The sequence below is a fragment of the Apus apus genome, chromosome 4 (assembly GCF_020740795.1).
Source record: "Apus apus isolate bApuApu2 chromosome 4, bApuApu2.pri.cur, whole genome shotgun sequence".
In the NCBI taxonomy this organism is placed as follows: domain Eukaryota; kingdom Metazoa; phylum Chordata; class Aves; order Apodiformes; family Apodidae; genus Apus; species Apus apus.
In genome coordinates, this window is record NC_067285.1 from 62,722 (window position 1) to 80,998 (window position 18,277).

The 18,277-nt window shown below is 38.8% G+C and overlaps 1 protein-coding gene across 1 annotated transcript in view; it reads right to left on the reverse strand.

Annotated features, from left to right (window-relative positions):
• Positions 1–350: 350 nt before the first annotated feature.
• The window catches only part of CFAP46 (cilia and flagella associated protein 46), a 64,917-nt gene continuing 46,990 nt past the window's right edge, over positions 351–18,277 (reverse strand). The window contains exons 43-59 of the mRNA XM_051616636.1: positions 17,883–18,062; positions 15,504–15,671; positions 14,431–14,528; positions 13,676–13,755; positions 13,237–13,388; positions 11,289–11,410; positions 10,797–10,891; positions 9,574–9,738; positions 8,109–8,185; positions 7,490–7,550; positions 7,362–7,397; positions 6,577–6,679; positions 4,803–4,915; positions 3,546–3,627; positions 1,783–1,919; positions 1,223–1,309; positions 351–475 (exon numbers count right to left, since the gene is read on the reverse strand). Of these exons, the coding sequence (XP_051472596.1) occupies positions 351–475; positions 1,223–1,309; positions 1,783–1,919; positions 3,546–3,627; positions 4,803–4,915; positions 6,577–6,679; positions 7,362–7,397; positions 7,490–7,550; positions 8,109–8,185; positions 9,574–9,738; positions 10,797–10,891; positions 11,289–11,410; positions 13,237–13,388; positions 13,676–13,755; positions 14,431–14,528; positions 15,504–15,671; positions 17,883–18,062 (1,881 nt within the window). The remainder of the gene's footprint in view (positions 476–1,222; positions 1,310–1,782; positions 1,920–3,545; positions 3,628–4,802; positions 4,916–6,576; positions 6,680–7,361; positions 7,398–7,489; positions 7,551–8,108; positions 8,186–9,573; positions 9,739–10,796; positions 10,892–11,288; positions 11,411–13,236; positions 13,389–13,675; positions 13,756–14,430; positions 14,529–15,503; positions 15,672–17,882; positions 18,063–18,277) is intronic.

Consider the following 18,277-nt stretch of genomic DNA (forward strand, 5'->3'; position numbering starts at 1 on the left):
CTGGTAAATGTCACAGGTACGCTCTTGACAAGTCTTCCATTTAAAAATAAAACACATCAAGGAAAGGTTTTTCCAAATGTAAGTACTGACAGTGATCCATTCCAATTCCACACATGCATCAATGCCCAAAACCACCAGCCTCGTTTCCTTTAATTTCAGGGTTTTTTCATTTCCTTTATCTGTTGTTGCTCACCAGACTCTTCTAAGGGATTCACCGAATTCAGAAAACCTTAGAGTACTCACTGAAATAGCTAAAATATAAGTTCCTTGGTATTTTTCTGGCACTTTTTCCAACATCAAACCGTTAACATCTGAAATGGAAATCAGCCTCTCAGCAGAAGTGACACAAACTACGCCCTGGTGAGGTTGGGCAAACCGTAGAGGACACAGTTGGACCGCGGCGGGAGAGCGGCAGGACGAGGAGGGGCCTGATCTTCTGCTGTGTCCCCGGGGGACCCGGGAACACCTGCAGCCACTGCAAAACATTTGGAAAGCATTGTTATTCTGAGCGTGACTGAAGGTGAGAAGTGCAGCAATTTATCACATCTTGTCTTTCGTTAATATCTGTGGTTCTTTTATAATATTCTTTCATATTATTAACTGCCATGATATCCAAAAAGTACTTTCTGAAGAAACAGAAAACGGGGCAACGTTTCTGATCTGAACTCTCTCTCTTCAGTACCATGACTGTAACTTGCAATTAGAATTTATTTTGTTTACCCTTGTTTTAAGAGGGCCCATGCAATGAAAAATATCAATATAATTTTATAAACAGTGTATTAAAAGTTGTTTTACTAAAAAAATCCTTCCCCCAGTAAGATGCCAGATGGAATTTTATTATATATATAGTGTGCCCTCTACAATGCAGGCTGTGTAGTCACTGCAGCTTCACCTTATCTTTTTGCAGTCTATAATCCATACCATAATATTGTTCATGTCATGCTCCTGATGTAACTGTTCAGTCACACAACTTCATTTTGTGATAGTTCAGTGGAGCAGGAATTTTAGCTTTTGGTCAGATATGACAGTGTCTCCCTCAAAATTTTACAGATGTAAAATACAGATACTCAAATTACAATATAGTATCAGTGGTCTTCCCACTCTCAGCTCTTGTAACAAGTGTCACAAACATTTGTCATAGCTCACCTGAAAGCTTTCACTTATACCTGTGAACTACCCATAGGTCTGCCACTCTGTTGTGCTAATTCTTTTTAATTCTTACTTTTAATGGAATCTCTTTCCTTGACAATCTTTCCCTTCTGAAGAACATGGACTGTCTGCCCAATTGTTCTACCCAAGCTCAAGAAATCTGGAAAGAAATGTTAGTTTCTGTGAGTTTTTAACAGAAGCTTTGAAAAAACAGAAAACATCAACCATACAGCCTGGCATCTTCACGTTTAAAGCTTAAGGAAAAGTGATACCTTTACAGATTTAGTTTTGTATCTCTGCAGATGGGTGTTATCTCCAGGTTTTGTTTTCCCCATAGTTTCCCCATAGTTAATGTCAAGTCCTGGGGCACTGCTCCTCACCACAGAAAGCCTATTCTTACCATATGACCATGAACAACCCCCCACTAAAACTGATTTAGACAGGTTATTGTTCTGTTTGAAAGAACAACCTGTCAACAACACGGTGGCTCCTGCAAGCAGTTTATCTCCTATGGAAACTCCAGGCAAAATCTGGTGAGGAGCAAAGAAAGAAGAGAAATAGGAGACAAGTAGTTCCACACAATCCATGTCTGAAACTATATACATGCCAACAAAGATGAACACACCAACTTACTCTGGAACACAACCTCGAGCCTCTCTGCGTTCTCCTGCGCGGAGGTGAACCACTGGTTGGCCACCACGGAACGGACACCAGCAAGGCTCAGGAGCATTGCTGTCTCTGTTGGTCCCTCTATAGCAGTATGTAGACAGCTAAAGAAAAATCAAAAGCATGAGACCAAGCAACCAAAACTGTACCTTATTAAAAAATATCACCAGATATACAACACTTCTAAATCAAAGGGGAAAGGGAAGGCCAGACTGCATTTTCTTGTATGCTGGGCATAATGTGTTTTCTAACATTCATACAAGCACCTTAAATCCAATACAAAGAATTTAGGTACCTTTCTCATCTTTTCATGATGCAGTTTTACCATGTGGATTGCCTCCTGTCACAAAATGTGAAAGGAGTAATGCACTAACTTGTACAAAATACTGCAAAATACCCTTTGTAAAATAGTCAAAATGCTGGGAGTCAGGTGAAAAGACTTGTTCAGTTCTGCTTAATTGCTAAAGGTAAGCAAAAGATTCTGCAGGAACTGAAAGCTTCTTTGTTTTAAGTGTGGCATTAATTGGGAGGCTTAAAAGCAAATCACTTGTGAAGTGGAATTAGATTTTTTTACTGCTGAATATTTAAGTATCTTTGGCATCACTTTTTAGTAATGGGAGTGGAGTGATAGTGTTTAGGGTTGGAACTGCAGGGAACTGAAGGATGAATCTGTTTTTTATCAGCCCCTGCTTTTCATGGTAACTTTACTGGAAGATGGAAATGGAAATATTCTGTAACCTGGGGAGATGCTGCTTGTCTGTGCAGTTATGCAACTTGGTTTTAACTTAGTGTTATTCTAACCTTTCTGGAAGCTTTTATGCTTAAACATGTAAATCCTGCTGACAAATTCACCCATCTATTAAAGTGAGACTTCTAAAATTCAGAGTTGGAAAAACTAGTTTAAGGAATTGTGTTTTGTTTTGGTTTAGGAAACGGCTGTTCAGGGGAGGTGAAAAACGTTATTAAAAACATCAGGAGGTTGTTTAAACAGCCAGGGATCTGCATATTTGCATATGTAGATGTGTGTACAACCTGCCTTACACACAATTAATTTTAACTTAGACATTGCTGCAATAATTAAATAGGTTTTTTAGAGACTTTTTTTTTTCTTCTTTTTCAAGGAATGAATCATCAGGGACTGAATGAATCATCAATAGAACTGAGTAGATGATTTAATTAGCTGTAGAACTACGGCAGAATTAAATAAAAATATTTATAACTCAAAATTGTAACTTTGCTTTGAAAAAAAAATAATCTGCCGTGTTCTGGACTTTATCATAGAACGGCGAAGGTTGGCAAATGCAGGCAAAACTAGTGAAGCTTGGAAGGGACCTTAAAGCTCATCAGGTTCCAACCCCCCTGCCATGGGCAGGGACACCTCCCACCAGAGCAGGCTGCACAAGCCCCATCCAACCTGCCCTTGAACATTTCCAGGGATGGGGCAGCCACAGCTTCCCTGGGCAACCTGGGCCACTGCCTTCCTCCCATCATGGTGAAGAATTTATTCCTGATATCTAACCTAAATCTCCCCTCTCTCAGTTTAAAACCATCACCCCTTGTCCTATCACTATCTTCTCTGATGAAAAGCCCCTCCCCAGCTTTCCTGGAGCCCCTTCAGGCACTGGAAGGTGCTCTAAGGTCTCCCTGGAGCCTTCTCCAGGCTGAACACCCCAACTCTTCCAGCCTATCAAAATAAACCAAAATATTTATCAAAATCAACATTATCCGACCTTTTGTGGATACTGGAGTTTCTAATTCTTTGATAACTTTGCTTTGATCGCACCAGATCTAGAAGCATCACCAAATGGCATCCTGGAAAAAAAAACATTATAGCAATGGTATTTGCATTAGTAATAATGCCCAACATAATAAATACAACTAAATCAGGCCTTTCTTAAGTTAATTACTTTCTTGAACACAGTCTAAACATCTAAAATTTATATATTTCAGCCAATATTGTAAAGGATTAGATGAAAGAACACTAATAAAGCCATCATAACAATATTTGATTTAACTTTGCTACACTTTTCCAGTGTTTTGCAGGATTTTTTCCAGTGCCACCTCACCACAAGCATGAAGTCCACATACCACTTATTCCAGGCCAATGACCTGTATGACTCAATCCTGTAGTTACAAACTCTTCTAAGACAGAGCTTCTAAGAAGAAGCTCCCAGTTGCTTTGCAGGGCTTCACACCTGATGTGCACAGTTCTCCTCAATGCTACATCTCAACACAATATAGCAATATGGCAATTCAGCCCAACTCCAAAGCTGAGCTTCTTCCAGATGGGCCAGGGGAATAGGAGAAGAAAGGAAGATTATGAACAAAAACCCCAAAAAAGTCCTGAAACTAAGTCTTATGCTATGACACCAGCAAGATCAACTAGTTGTGAAGAAGCAGAGAAAAAAACACCTTCACAGAGTCTACAAATCACAGAATGGTGAAGGTTGGAAAGGACCTTGCAGATCATCAGGTTCCTACCCCCTGGCTCTGAGCAGGAACACCTCCCACCAGACCAGGCTGCACAAGCCCCATCCAGCCTGGCATCCAGCATTAATCCAGTTGTGACAGAAAACTCTGCTTTGCCTAAGTGGAGACTGAGGAATTTTGGACAAGTGGTACTGCAGAGGTGGTTCTTAATAATAATAAAAAAAGTGTTAATAAATAATAAATTCCATAGAAAAAGAGAGTAGTTACTGGAAAAACCACCAGATGATGACTCAATTATTTTAACTTAAGAAATTCCAACATTTGGAAGTGGGGAAGGACTAAGCTTCTTGGTGAGGAATAAAAAGAAAGCTGTGCAACTGAATCAAACCTGGGTAATGCAAAGTGTTTCTGATTAAAACCCCAGATCTTGAAAAAAGCCCCTAACTTCTAACATCAATACTGTGATACTGATATAGCATGAAATAAACACAAGGTGTTTATTTCAACAAAAGGTCGTACAATTAAAAAAATAAATAAGTTCAGTTTGCTTATCTCACCTGGGATGTTCATAGCAGCCAGTCTGCTGGGTAGAACATGGGACATGAGTGTCTCCATCCCATAGAATAGAAATGCATTGCAGTTTGTCAGCAGCTGCTCCCACTCAGCTTGACTGAAAGGCAAGAAGAAAAAAAGGAAGTTACTTTTGTGTTACTATTTTACAAGACTATTTTTTGGAAATTATCCATAGCAAACGTGTCAGTGTCGTTTACTTCAGAAATATTTATAGGAAAAGTCAGCATGCAAAGCATGAGGTAACAAAATCTTCGTTACGAAGAAACCCTAGAGCCCCTAGGCAGTGATTTACCTAAGTAGAGAGCATGTCAAGGAACTGATTAACATGGCAGCTATAAAGGCAGGTCCAGCAATGACCCTCTTGACTCGTCCACAGAACTGGTCACTGCTTGACCTTTTGAGATCCCTTTTATCCCTCTATTGCTATGATCTTAGCAATGAAGGACTTCTATCAAGAAGTGTGGGAAAGGGTTCTTCTTCCCCACATAAGTCTAAACAAAATGCCTCTTAAGCCAGCAAAGGCTGATTATTCCCAGACAGCAGCCTAGAACAGGCCTGCTGCTCAAGGATGAACGAAGCAAAACAACAGATGTGGTACAAGGCAGGAAGGACAGGCAACAAGTTCCACGTTGCCCTGCCAGTCACTGCCCTAACTTGGGGCTCATGGAGGGCAACTGGCTCTGGACAGTGACACTGGCTGGAGAGGGGGTCACGGGGGTATAAAAGGCAGCGAGCTCAGCAGGTGGGACCGAGGCCCGTCCGGACGTTCCTGCGTGGGACTTGCCCTGCTGCGAGCCTGGCGCTGGAAGGAACAGGCAGACAGACACTCTCAGACAGACTGACAGACTGACTCTCTCCTCAACTGCCCTGCCGGGCTCCCGCCCTCTCCTTTCATCCACAACCCTCTCTCGAGAGAACCCCTTAAGAGCACAGTGCTTCTTGCATTCCCTCCCTAAAGGACACACGGCTTCCCTGACATATCCCTGGTAGCCATTCGCCATTTTTACATTGTCCCTAAACATCACCCTCCCGTTTGTGTTAACCCTTAATAAACCGATTAACTCGTGCAGTGAACACTGGTCTTGGAGGCAATTCCTGAGCGTGGGGGGTGCATCCTCACTCCCACCCTACACCCGGCCCCGCAGCGGCCCTTCCTCTGTGAGAGGCAGCGCCGCGTGTGACCCTCGGGCTCCTTCACAAACCCCTCCACATCGCGGGGCAGTCCCGGGAGCCCCTGGCAGCCCCCGGTACCGGCTCGCGGCAAGAAGGAAGCGAGTTTATGCAGAAACTCCCTAAAATGGTGTTGGCTGCACAATCAGATGTTTGACATTGTGAACTGAGATGAACCTTCACTGCTCTGCTTCTGAAACTGGTGCTCCACCTTACAGCTGACTTTTCACACTTGGATTTAAAAACAGTTACGAGCAAAGCCAGGAATTGCATTTCTGCTCTCGAACATACATAAGACTCATCAAAGACTGCACCAGGAGACTTTTTGTCCAAACTGGATTACCTGTATGTCCAGCAACTCTGACACAATCCATCTGGCTCAATCACTTTGTGGCACTGAATTTCAGATCCCTGAAATAACTCTGTCTACAGATCTAAATATGCGTTTGAAACAAAGAGAGTGATTAGCTTTGTGTTTAAGAGCTGAGCAAAATGTGACCCTACTTTATGACTGAAGCCTCTGGGAATAGCTGCAATTTAAAAAAAGAAACGTGGATAAAACACAAAAGCAGACAGAATATTACAAACCTTGGAACCCGTATGTTGCCAATAACTCCTTCCCAGTGTACTGTAAATGGGTCATGGAATTTTTCTAGGATTTCCTTTATTTTTTGAGAAGGACTGAAAGCTTCTGTAACAACACAGTTTCATCATTATGAGCTTAATATGCCACAAAGGATGTTGGACAATTTTAATTTCAGTAATTTCAAATGACAATACAATATTTAGGGTTTTTTGGGCCATCACTAGATCTTAATTTTTTTGAAACCTAAGTCTGGCTTTTAAAACTGTAGCAACTGTGACATTTTCCTAGTAAAATTGTTTGCAATTCTCCTTTGAAAGGTACATTTTATAACTGACAAGGATTATTTGGTAGACAGGTTAACAACTTAAAAGCACAAAGAAAAAATTCTAGATACCCTGAGAACACTCTAAAGAGACAAAAACACCAGCACTGCTCTTACAGTTCTGTTCCAGAGGCTCAGAACTGAGTTTCCAGAGCCCTGATAATTTTTAACAGCCTTTCAGAACTTGCAGGGCCTAGAGGAAAGGTGGGGAGGGACTTCTGATAAGGGGATGGAGTGATAGGACAAGGGGGAATGGTTTCAAACTGGAAGAGGGGAGATTGAGATAAGACTTGAACATTTGTTGAAGTGTTGTTGCCCTCAACATGTTGAAGGGCAGGCTGGATGGGGCTTGGAGCAACCTGGCCTGGTGGGAGGTGTCCCTGCCCATGCAGGGGGGTTGGAACTGGGTGATCTTTAAGGTCCCTTCCAACCCAAACCAGTCTGGGGTTCTGTGGTATATATTACCTGCATCTCTTCCTTCATCATAGGGATCCACAATGTCTGACAAACAGTTAAGTGGAAACAATGCAATGTGAACAACATAAAAAGAAGGTTTAAATGGTAAACTTAGCTATTAAGTTGTGAAAGGATACATTTAAAATTACGAGTATCAACAGGCAAGCAATTAGAGGATAGAACAGAATTAACTGGTGCCTACAATTAAAAAGAATACATTATTCTACTATATGCAGAAGTCTCAATCAGATATTAACAGTACTTCATTCTTTCTGTCAAACAACTAACAAAAAGATGATCTGAAGCTTTGAAGGTAGCATTAAAAGCAGCATAATAAAAGCATAAGCTATTCTGCACTATCTACATGCATATACATACATGACATATATAACCCATGTGTGCACATATATAGGTATATATGCATGCATACATGTAGATTTATAAAAATATGTGCATACACTATATAAAATACAGTGTATTGTTGGGGGAAGCATTTCAGTAACTTGAAGTAGCTCCCTCGTTGAGCTGTTGGATACATCACAGTTACACAGAGTAGTATTTTTCAAACAACTCTGTCATTATTGCAAACCCAACAATAATAAAAATTCTTAGGGACTTATATGATACTTATTTGGCTTCAGAATTCCAATGTATATAATGAGCTACTGTGAAAGCCACTTGTATAGCTCTAACATTTTTAGACAAAAACAAAGAGCTACTCCTATAGGGTTTATTTTAAAAGTGTGAAAAATTCACCGTTTTGACGTTCTTTTTCTGATGAGCTTTTGATTTTGTTTCTTTACGTTTTTCAACATGTGTTTTAACTTCAGTCTCTGTGGAATTGAAAAGAACAGGGTTTTTTAAGGTACAGGCAGTTTTGGAAAACACAGCTTTCTTGAAGGGCTGCTTATATTTGATATGATGTAATAACAACAGATTAAACTAGACAAAAATACTAATTTGACATCACAGCAAGGCAAGGACATTCCCCAAACCTTCTTGTCTAAAAATAATAGCTTCAAAGTGGAAAATAAGTAAGAGACATGATCCCTTAGACATGCAAATGCTTCATTCCATTGCAGATTTAGGACAGGGTTGAACAGTGATTACCAAAGCATCCTCTAAGCCTGTTGCCACATTTACTAATTGTTAATGTTTCTAGAATAACTGAAGTTTCTGTGAGACACACAGAGATCAAAAGGAACATGAAAGTTTAATATTTGAATCATACTTTTTAGTTCTTCAAGAAATTTTTAAAAAGCAGAGAAAACTGACATATTTATCACTGCATACATGACAGGTTATATTGAAGGCACTAGGTATTAGAAGCACTATTCCAAGAACCTCTCTGCAATATAATATTTTCATGGTACAGAGTGAGATTTTATAAACTTAGCCTAATTTTTTAGCTTAGGCCCACTAGTTTTAATAATTTAACTTGAGTTAAAATGTTTCTATCTATATATGAGCAAAATGTTACTTCAAATGTTTAACTTTAGTAATACAAGGTATATATGATTTATACAAAATAACTGCTCAGGGTCTGCATTTATTCATAACTTTTAGAATAAATAGTGTTAATATCCCACAAAGACAAGTTTATCAACTGTCCAACTACCTCTCTTAAAAAAAGTCATTTAATTGAAGGGTGCAAGTGTCTGCAGTAATGGACAAAGTCCATAAAGCCTGTGGGATATGGGTTTGCTCATGCATGGCACAAGCATCACTGGATTGACTGGAGATCTTCATGTAATCTTAGCTCTATGGGAAGGAAGAAGCTCCATTACTAGAAGGTTTTTACATTTGATATTTTGAGCGAAGTCTTACACTAAAGTTAAAGAAAATTAATAGAATTCTAAATTCTTATTTCAGTTTCTTCAGCACAGCTGAAAACAACTTTAAAGAGTTTAAGACCATACTTACACAACTGAAACTCTGCAAGCCATTTCAGATTCCACTGAGTTTTGCATAATTCCTTAATATGTAGATATTATTTTAGATTAGCTAAAATAGCTATTTTAGATTAGCACTGCAACTATAACCAGCCAGTATGTTACTGAAATAAGTCTACTGTACTACCTATTGCATCTACAATACTAGAAACCTATTGTATTTAGCAGTCTTACAGTAAAATATAATACATCATTCATATTATTTAAATTTTAAGTATCTTGTTCATTGCATGATTATGTTAATGCAAAAAATGTATATCTAATAGTACCTGATTCAGCCAGATGTATTCGATTGTAAAGAATCTGGAGAGAAAAATCTCTGGATACAGAACTCACTCCTTCCTCTTTAAAGACACTCAGAGCTTCCAAAGGCAATTCCATAACTAATGCATCTCCCAGTAACACCACACACAATCCTAAATCCACAGGTGTACCTGGAGAAATGTGACAGAACATGACTGAGATTCAGGAGTTCCCAGTATGTATATAAATAAGGTAGATATAAACCCCTAAATTTCCTCTGCTATGATGACACTGAATCTCCACTTACCACGGATTAAGTGCACTATGCAAAAATACTTTTTTTTTTAATACCATTACTCCTAAGATTTTGTCAAACTTCTATGCACATGCACTGCTAATAATCCATTCTTTCAGAGGGAAAAATAGCCCCCTATTACTAGCAAACCCTTTCAAACTGAAGCCCAGGTGTTCACAATCTACTCAATGAAATGATGTTTGGAAATGCAAAACTGCCTTAGCAGTGTTTGGCTAAAGAGTATAGAGTTATTAAGGAGCTCTTATCCCATACTAACTGTGTCTTTCTATAGGAAACATTTTGTTTATGGTACTTAAGTACCGAGTATAGTAAGGACAAGATTTCCTGTTCTGCAGAGAAATAACAAATACAGGGAAAATAAATTATTCAGTCTTGGCAGAACAGAAGCAGCCAGCTGCCAGACTGCAGACACAAATTCCTGCAGGTAAAAGCAAATGCAAACTTCATCGCTCCTCACGATAAAGCAAAAAATTCCTCCCCAAAGCAAACCACGGACCTGACTGCCTCTTCTCTTGGAATGTGTTTAGAAACACACTGCAGCACTAGGCTTGCATTAAAGCAAACAACCTGCCAGAGTCCCTAAAGTAAAATGCAGGAAAAGACAAAACAAAAGCAGATTAAAAGCCTTATGAAAGTTCTCTCTTTTGGCCTTTCTCTCCTGAAAAAGCTGGTTTGTAATAAAGCCATTTTATTTAGCTGTCTAAAGCCTTTATAGTTTGGAAGACTGTAAAGACATAGAGCAGGAGAGCTCCATCCGACATATAAATAATCTCTTTAAAAGTATGCTAAAATACTTTATATAGAAGATAAATGGACAAAATTATTGCTAAAGCCTTTTCCTTTTCACTGGCTGGAAAAAACCTGAAACTAAAATGACATAATTTTGATATCTGTACATACACACACACACATTGTACTCAACAAAGCACATACCCTGCATTTCAGTGTGTTTGGTGTCCTTCTGTTTCACCTTTTTTTTCCCTTCTTTTATTTTATTTTCAGGTGCTGAAACTGTTATGCTTGGTTTTCTAGGAAGACAAATTTCAGTGAAAATATTACCAGCACTAGTACTTACAGAAGTAAAAGTTTTCACAGGAAATGCAAAGACAAAACTGCTTCAATCTCAATTAAATGTTACACAAAGGATGTACTTTTATTACCTTTGGAAATCCCAAACTTAACTAGTTAAATTATAATGCTTCATGCTGATCTCAATATTGCATAACTTAAGGTGGAGAACAGCGCCGTTACTCTACCACGTGGCTCAGTCCTCTTAGTCTTGCATTTCCTGCTCAGACTGTCTTTCAAGGTGTGAAAAGTTAATTCAGAAGGGTCTGTCCTTGCTAAAACCATTCCTGTATTTGTAGGACTTGAGTCACCATTTTATTGTCACAAATGTTGGTAGAACAAGTCTAAATGTCTTACCTGGTATCAGAAAAATCAAACTGGGACAGCACTGGTTTCAGATATTCTTCCATAATCTCTAGTATTTCAGAGAAATCCGATGTCAAACCATGTCCATCATCATCGATTCTCTCTGTTGGAGTCTGCCACACACATTGCAACAGAAAACCAAGTATTTACAAAGTACTATTCAAGAAGGATGGAGCGTATACTGTGTTAAATCAGAGGCTAAATCAAGTGACTTGAAACAACATAAAATGAAAAACATAAATACAGAAGGTCAGTTTCAAAACTACTTCAAAACATCTCTCCTATCAGCATTTCCAAAAATATTTTAACATAGGATTCAGTATAATTTGTCAGTATTTATTATTTAAGTGATTAATATGCTTCTGCAATTTCAATGGGGAACAGCAGGAAAGTCCAGCAGAAAGAAAAGATAATGTGGTGCTCTGAACAACAGTAAGAAATTGTTCAAGGAAAACTTTGAGAAGTAAACAGAAACTGCAAGATGAATGTAGAAGTAGCAAATGAAAGCGTGGAGTCAATTTAAGAAAAAACTAAACAGAATGAAGAAAATAGATAAAGGAGAGAATAGAAACATTAGGGAAATCATTAGAGGAAAATGAAACTAAAACCTGAAGCTTCTAAAAGCCAATATAGATGGACACAAAAACACTAACTGGAAAAATGCTCAGCTAAATGGCAAAGAGTGTTGGCACCAATGAACAGACTTGTCACCCACAGCTGTGTTTGTGTGGCAGGGTGCACAGGTAACTTCTGAAAGCTGTCATGCACTTGCATTTGAAAAACCTAAGCCACTTTTTTTTTTTTTTTTTTTCTCTGTTCTAACATTCTCTTACCACCACCTTCTTTACTTACACAACTACATGAATCTCCACCTAACCTGCCATTACAACAGGGCTGGACATAAACAGGAGAAAAAGTGATGGACACTTCAACCATCTGCAACAATTGGTATTCTGACTGAAAGGAGCTGACATGTGAATAAAATGGAATTACAACTCAAAAACCAGGTGTGTCAATGTTGTGCCATCAAACAATGAAAACTTGTAGAGGAAATTAGGATGATCTATATTTTTAACCTTTATATTAATGATGGAAATGGTTCTATATGAACTGTTGTTGATATGCTATGTTTAACAGTGAAATTTTATTGATATTGAAAAACCCAAACTTTACCTAATGGAGCCAAAATTCAAGTAAATTAGAATGCGAGGATGTAGACTTGACACTGAATGTGTGAAAAACTTCATTACCTTGCAGCTTAAAAGCTTATGTGAAAGTCACAGGCTTTTCCAGAGTACCTTTATGCTACACAACTTGTGTTCACTGCTTGTAAAAAAGTGTCCTGATAGAACTGAGCCTCCTTGCAGCAACAGAAAACTTTAATCGTCTGGAATTTCAGACTGTTCACAGCTACAAACCTGGAGTTCCAATGAGATGTGACTAATAGACTTGGATCACCTGAGTACAAATACACAGCTGTGGTGCAAAAGATACTGTGTGCCCTAGAAAGAAACTCTTCTGTGCTGAAAATCAGTAATAAATCTCTGGCTAAGATAGTTTTATTTTGATTAAAGGGTTGAGATCTGGGATCACATTTTTTTTTTTCCTTTGGACAGCTGAGGCTTTCATGTGATGGGAAAGCCAATGTACGTTTGCAAATGCAAATCTGAGACATACAGTACATTTTCAACTAAAATTATCTCATTGATCCATTTTCAACTCTGATAAACTACTGAACATTTCAAAGCTGCTGAATGACACTAAAAAAAGCAACACACTAACACTGGAAGGTTAATTCTGAAGCAGAGAGTACACAGCATTTAGTAACTGTGGTGACTACAGACGTCACACTTGGAACAAACTGAAAATTCTGCATAACTTGTGTTTATGTATACACATTTTTTCACTCTATTTTAAATATAAGGTACTAAGATATTACCACATCTGTTTCGGAGACACACTCTTGCAAGTTTTGACTGACAGTCTGCTTAAGGTGACTCTTCATCTTTTGCTGCTTGTAAAGATGCACTTTTTCCAGCAAAACACCAAACGTATCAGGATTCACAGGAAATCGAGAAACTTGAGCTTGCACTGCTAAAAGCAGGAAAACACCACCTGAAGACTCTTCTTGAAACATCATATTTGACTTGACGAAATCACTGTGCAGAGCACATCAGTTTCCAAAGCCATGCTATTATTTGAAAGGATGTAACTTTATATATTTTTAGCAGAAAACATATACAGAAGTCTACAATGAAAAAAACTCTACAATTACTTATAACAACTTTAGCCTTCAAATATAAAGAAGAATTCTATAAATTGTGACTAGATACATTATACGTGATAATGAAACACGTATTTAGGTATTAGGTACTTACCCACTGGCTGAGTGGGTTTTCCTTTTTGCTGTGGAGTATTTACTTTTGGCTTCTTAATCAATGAACTGTACAAATTTGATCTATAGAAAGTAGAAAACTGCTGAGTAGATTATTTAACTGTTCAGCCTTGTTTACAATAAGCAAGTTTATCAGACGTGTGATTATTACGCTCTAATGTGCTCACAAAAACCCTCAAGGTGCAGTATTTACCCCCATCTTAGGGTGCAAAAAGCTACAAAATCTAACTGGAACAAACTGAGAGCTCTAAGGAAAGTTCTTTCATTGCCATTTACCCAGTAAGGTTGATTTTCACTTGGTTTAAGACTCTTCACAGCTGGTGAAGGCACTCACAGTCACCTGCTATAACTCACTTGATGAGTAGTCACCAATTAGGTTGCACTAATGACATCATCTGTGGCTTTATAAAGCTAAACAGGACCCCCTCCTAATGTCTTCAAGAACATAAGAAGTAAAAGCTGGAAACAATTAACAGAATTTAGGAGATAACCAAGAAGGGCCCAAAACCTTCCAAGTGACCTCTGGAGACTAAGAAGATAATTAGGGTAATCAGAAGTAGAAAAAAAGGTTCAGCTTTGAGCCGCATGCAGTTTCATTTATATATTAATTTGTTCACTATCCTAAAATTCAAGTCCAGCAAAAGTAGAAGTCAAAGGCAATTAACAACCAAAAGAGTGATTATTTACAGGTAAAAAAAGATGGTATTTGTAACAAACTCAAATTATGAAATTTCATACCTGTCTTCTGAATGCTGGAGAATAATTATGTAGAAATTGGATGACAAGTCATCTATTATATTAAAATGTTCAACAGGAATACAGAGATTTCTCCACGCCTGTACAATAGTTCAAAAACAGTATTATTTGAAGAGATTTCATAAACGCCAATCTCAGTTCTTTCACCAGAAAATTGGTAAGAATTCTAAGATAGACAGTGATAATATCAAAAAAAACAACAACAAAACCCCAAACACTCAGCAGATATTTCAGGACAGGAGGCTCTGTCCAAACAACAGGAAACACCTTTTCTGTGTGAGGGTGATTGAGCACTAGAACAGGTTGTCCAGGGAGGCTGAGGAGTCTCCATCCTTGGAGACACTCAGAAGCCATCTGGACATGGTCCTGGGCAACTGGCTCTAGGTGGTCCTGCTTGAGCAGGGAGGTGGGACAAGATGACCTTCAGAGATCCTTTCTAACCTCAACCATTCTGTGACTGTGCAATATTATTTAAAACAAATTACAAATACCGTAACTTATTCCACTCTTCATAACGACATCACTCTTTTGGCCACTGCAAAACCATCCATTTCTCTCAAACAAGACAATTGGATGCTGTCCAGACAGTGACAGGAGTCTCTGCTGCAGGGATCTTCTGCAGTGGCATCTTCAGCTGGACTGGGCAAGACTCACATGGAATCAGGGATTTAAGTGCACAGTTAACACAGCTGTGACATCCAGCTATACCAAATTGTAACTGTAAGAAAATCTGGAATTGCATCCTTAAAATCTCACTGCTGAGCGGAATAGCTCATGCCACACCCATAAACCAGCATAAAAAAATGACAGGACAGGACATACCATATTAATCAAAATATATTTCAATTAATGACCATGTCAACTCATGACTCAAATAAGAAAAAAAGGAAGCTTAATAGATTTTAAAGAAAACAGGTGAAACTTAATTCCAGGAATAACTGAAACAATATGTATCTCTGTGTGGATGTATGTTGAATACTTCTGTATGTGTGTCTCTGTATATTCTTACAGCATAGATATGAATCCATAATAAGCAGCACATCTCAAAAAGTTACCATTGAAGTAGCAGCCAGTTGCTGTTCCACATTTTTTAGAAGATCACTTGTGCTTCTGTTCTGTTTTAAATGATTCTGAAGATGCAGTAATGCTGCCAGCTGAGAGCTGCTGGTGTCAGATGTAGCTGTTAGAAGGACACTCTTCATCATCAGAGATGCTGAACAGCTCTGCAAAATTTTTATATATTTTTATTTTCCCTCTTAAAAATATTATATAAATACACATACTCAGTATTTGTTCTAACTTATATTTATGCTAAAGAAAAAGTCCTTTGCTTGAAAGGTGAGAGAGATTAGCAAAAGCCAGTCTACTATTTGTGTTTACAATCTAACGTAAACAGTCTGGCAATAATTTACTAAGATCTCTTAAACATGAATAGCTAGAATTTACTCCATTGTCTACATTTATCATCTATGTTCCTGCATTTGGTCATCTAAGATCTACATGGAAAGGTAAATGCCTGTGTTCTGAACTTAGCCTTTCATACAAGCTGAGTCCTTTCTGTGCAGCCATCACACCACACAATTTAAGACTTCCTACAAAGCAGTATGAAGGGTAAGATTTTATACCCTTTCCTTTCAGCAAACATACTAATCCTGTACTTTGAACCAATGCCTGCTAAGAGCTAAAGCATCTCATTGTTTTTCTTTTAATGCAGCTGTCACATTAAAAAAAAAGCAATTTGGGTTGACCTAATAAAAAAATCCAAAGGGATTGTTAATATTGACATGCAGTGACATTTTAAACTTTTTTTTTTTTTCATACAAACTCTTCTGGCCAGGATAGTAACTGCATTAGAAGAATTTTTTGCCCAGCAAAAGACATAGAATCATAGAACTATTCTGGTTGGAAAAGCCCCTTGGGATCACTAAGTCCAACCATCATCCCTACTCTACAAAATTCTCCCCTAAAACATCTCCACCAACACCACATCCAGACGACCCTTAAACACCTCCAGAGATGGTGACTCCACCACCTCCCTGGGCAGCCTGTTCCAGTGTCCAACCACTCTTTCTGTGAAAAAGTTTTTCCTCATGTCCAGTCTGAACCTGCCCTGTTGCAGCTTGAAGCCATTCCCTCTTGTTCCGTTGCTAATTACCTGTGAGAAGAGACCAGCATCAACCTCTCTACAATGTTGTAGAGACTGATGAGGTCTCCCCTCAGCCTCCTCTTCCTCAGACTAAACGTTCCCAGCTCCTTCAAGTGTTCTTCATCAGATTGGTTCTCTAGGCCCTTCACCAGCTTCGTTGCCTCCTTTGTCCTTGCTCCAGCACCTTGAGATCTCTCTTGAATTGAGGTGCCCAAAACTGGACACAACACTCCAGGTGTGGCCTCACCAGTGCTGAGGACAGGGTGACAATCACCTCTCTCCTTCTGCTGGTCACACTATTTCTAACACAGGCCAGGATGCCATTGGCCTTCTTGCCCCCCTGGGCACACTGCTGGCTCATGTTCAGCTGCTTGTCAATTAGAACCCCTATTACATAACTACTGATGGTTTCAGTGCCTTGATACACATTCTAATTAACTGCTCACTAACAAGTATCTAATTAACTGCTCACTAACAAGTGTGACAGCAAACCATACATAATACAGTGTCCTGCAGGAGTACAGGAACAAAGCACTGAACCATGAACCCAGCATTAGCTGTTTTCTGATATCAAAACACCTGCCCAGTCCACTATGCAGATGGATGGAAATATTTCCAAACCCAAATGCTGACACAGAGGCAGGTCCTTGCTGTCTGTCATCACCTCTGTGCTTGCCTGGATGTGCAGGATGGAGATAGGATCAGGTGCATTTCTGTACAATGGAGATGACAGGAACTATGTATTATTTGTTCCTGACGTAAGGAAGAGAAGCCTTCCATCTTCTCTGGGATGAAGGCACATTCTCACAGGAGTGACTCACACACCTTTGAGCTATCAATGGGACCACACTGGGTTGGTGTTGATTTGACAAACTGAATGTAAACCCCTCCCATGTACCTCAAACAATGAATGAACAAATCCAGAGAAACATTAAAAAAAAAGTATTTGCTAGGGAAGAGTGATACTGTATTTTGTGGTAATTTCTTATCTTAGCTAATCACATTAATTTATTCATATTAAAGTCTTTCCATGTGTGCAACAATCCATGAAAACACAAAGTCAGTCACAACAGACACTAGAATTGTTTAAAAGCCACAGATCAAACATTTTCAACTCAGCAAACGTATCATATACTCGACTACCTGTCTTACCTGCTAATTTCTGTATGTATCCAAACACTGTGTTCTATATGACCAGATTTAGGCTATATGAATAGTCATTTTTGCCTATGTAATTTAAAACACCCTCTCTACACCGGAAAGCAGCTGAATACACTGGCTGCATTACCTGATGAAGAGCCAAAAACTGGCTTGTTGAACCTGGGTCAAACTGCTGGAAGCATTCAACCATTTCCAAGCTCGCAGACGCCAGCACCTCAGTCATGCTGTGAGTGAAAGCCAGGCCCACACACTGCAGGAGAGCTTCACTGGATTGAGAAAGGTATTTCTGAGCCAACCTATGTTCCTTCTGGAAGATAAAAAGGTCTATATTACATATGTATTAGCGTTAAACATTTCTTATATGTATATGAAAAAATACTGCTCTTTCATTACTAATTTTAATGCTTTTTCTCCTCTTTAAGGCCTTTCCTTAGTGTATGACAAAAATATGCAGATTCATTATTTAGCAGACACCAACATCTGTTACACATTAAAAATGTTTTTATAAGATACTGTCTTTAC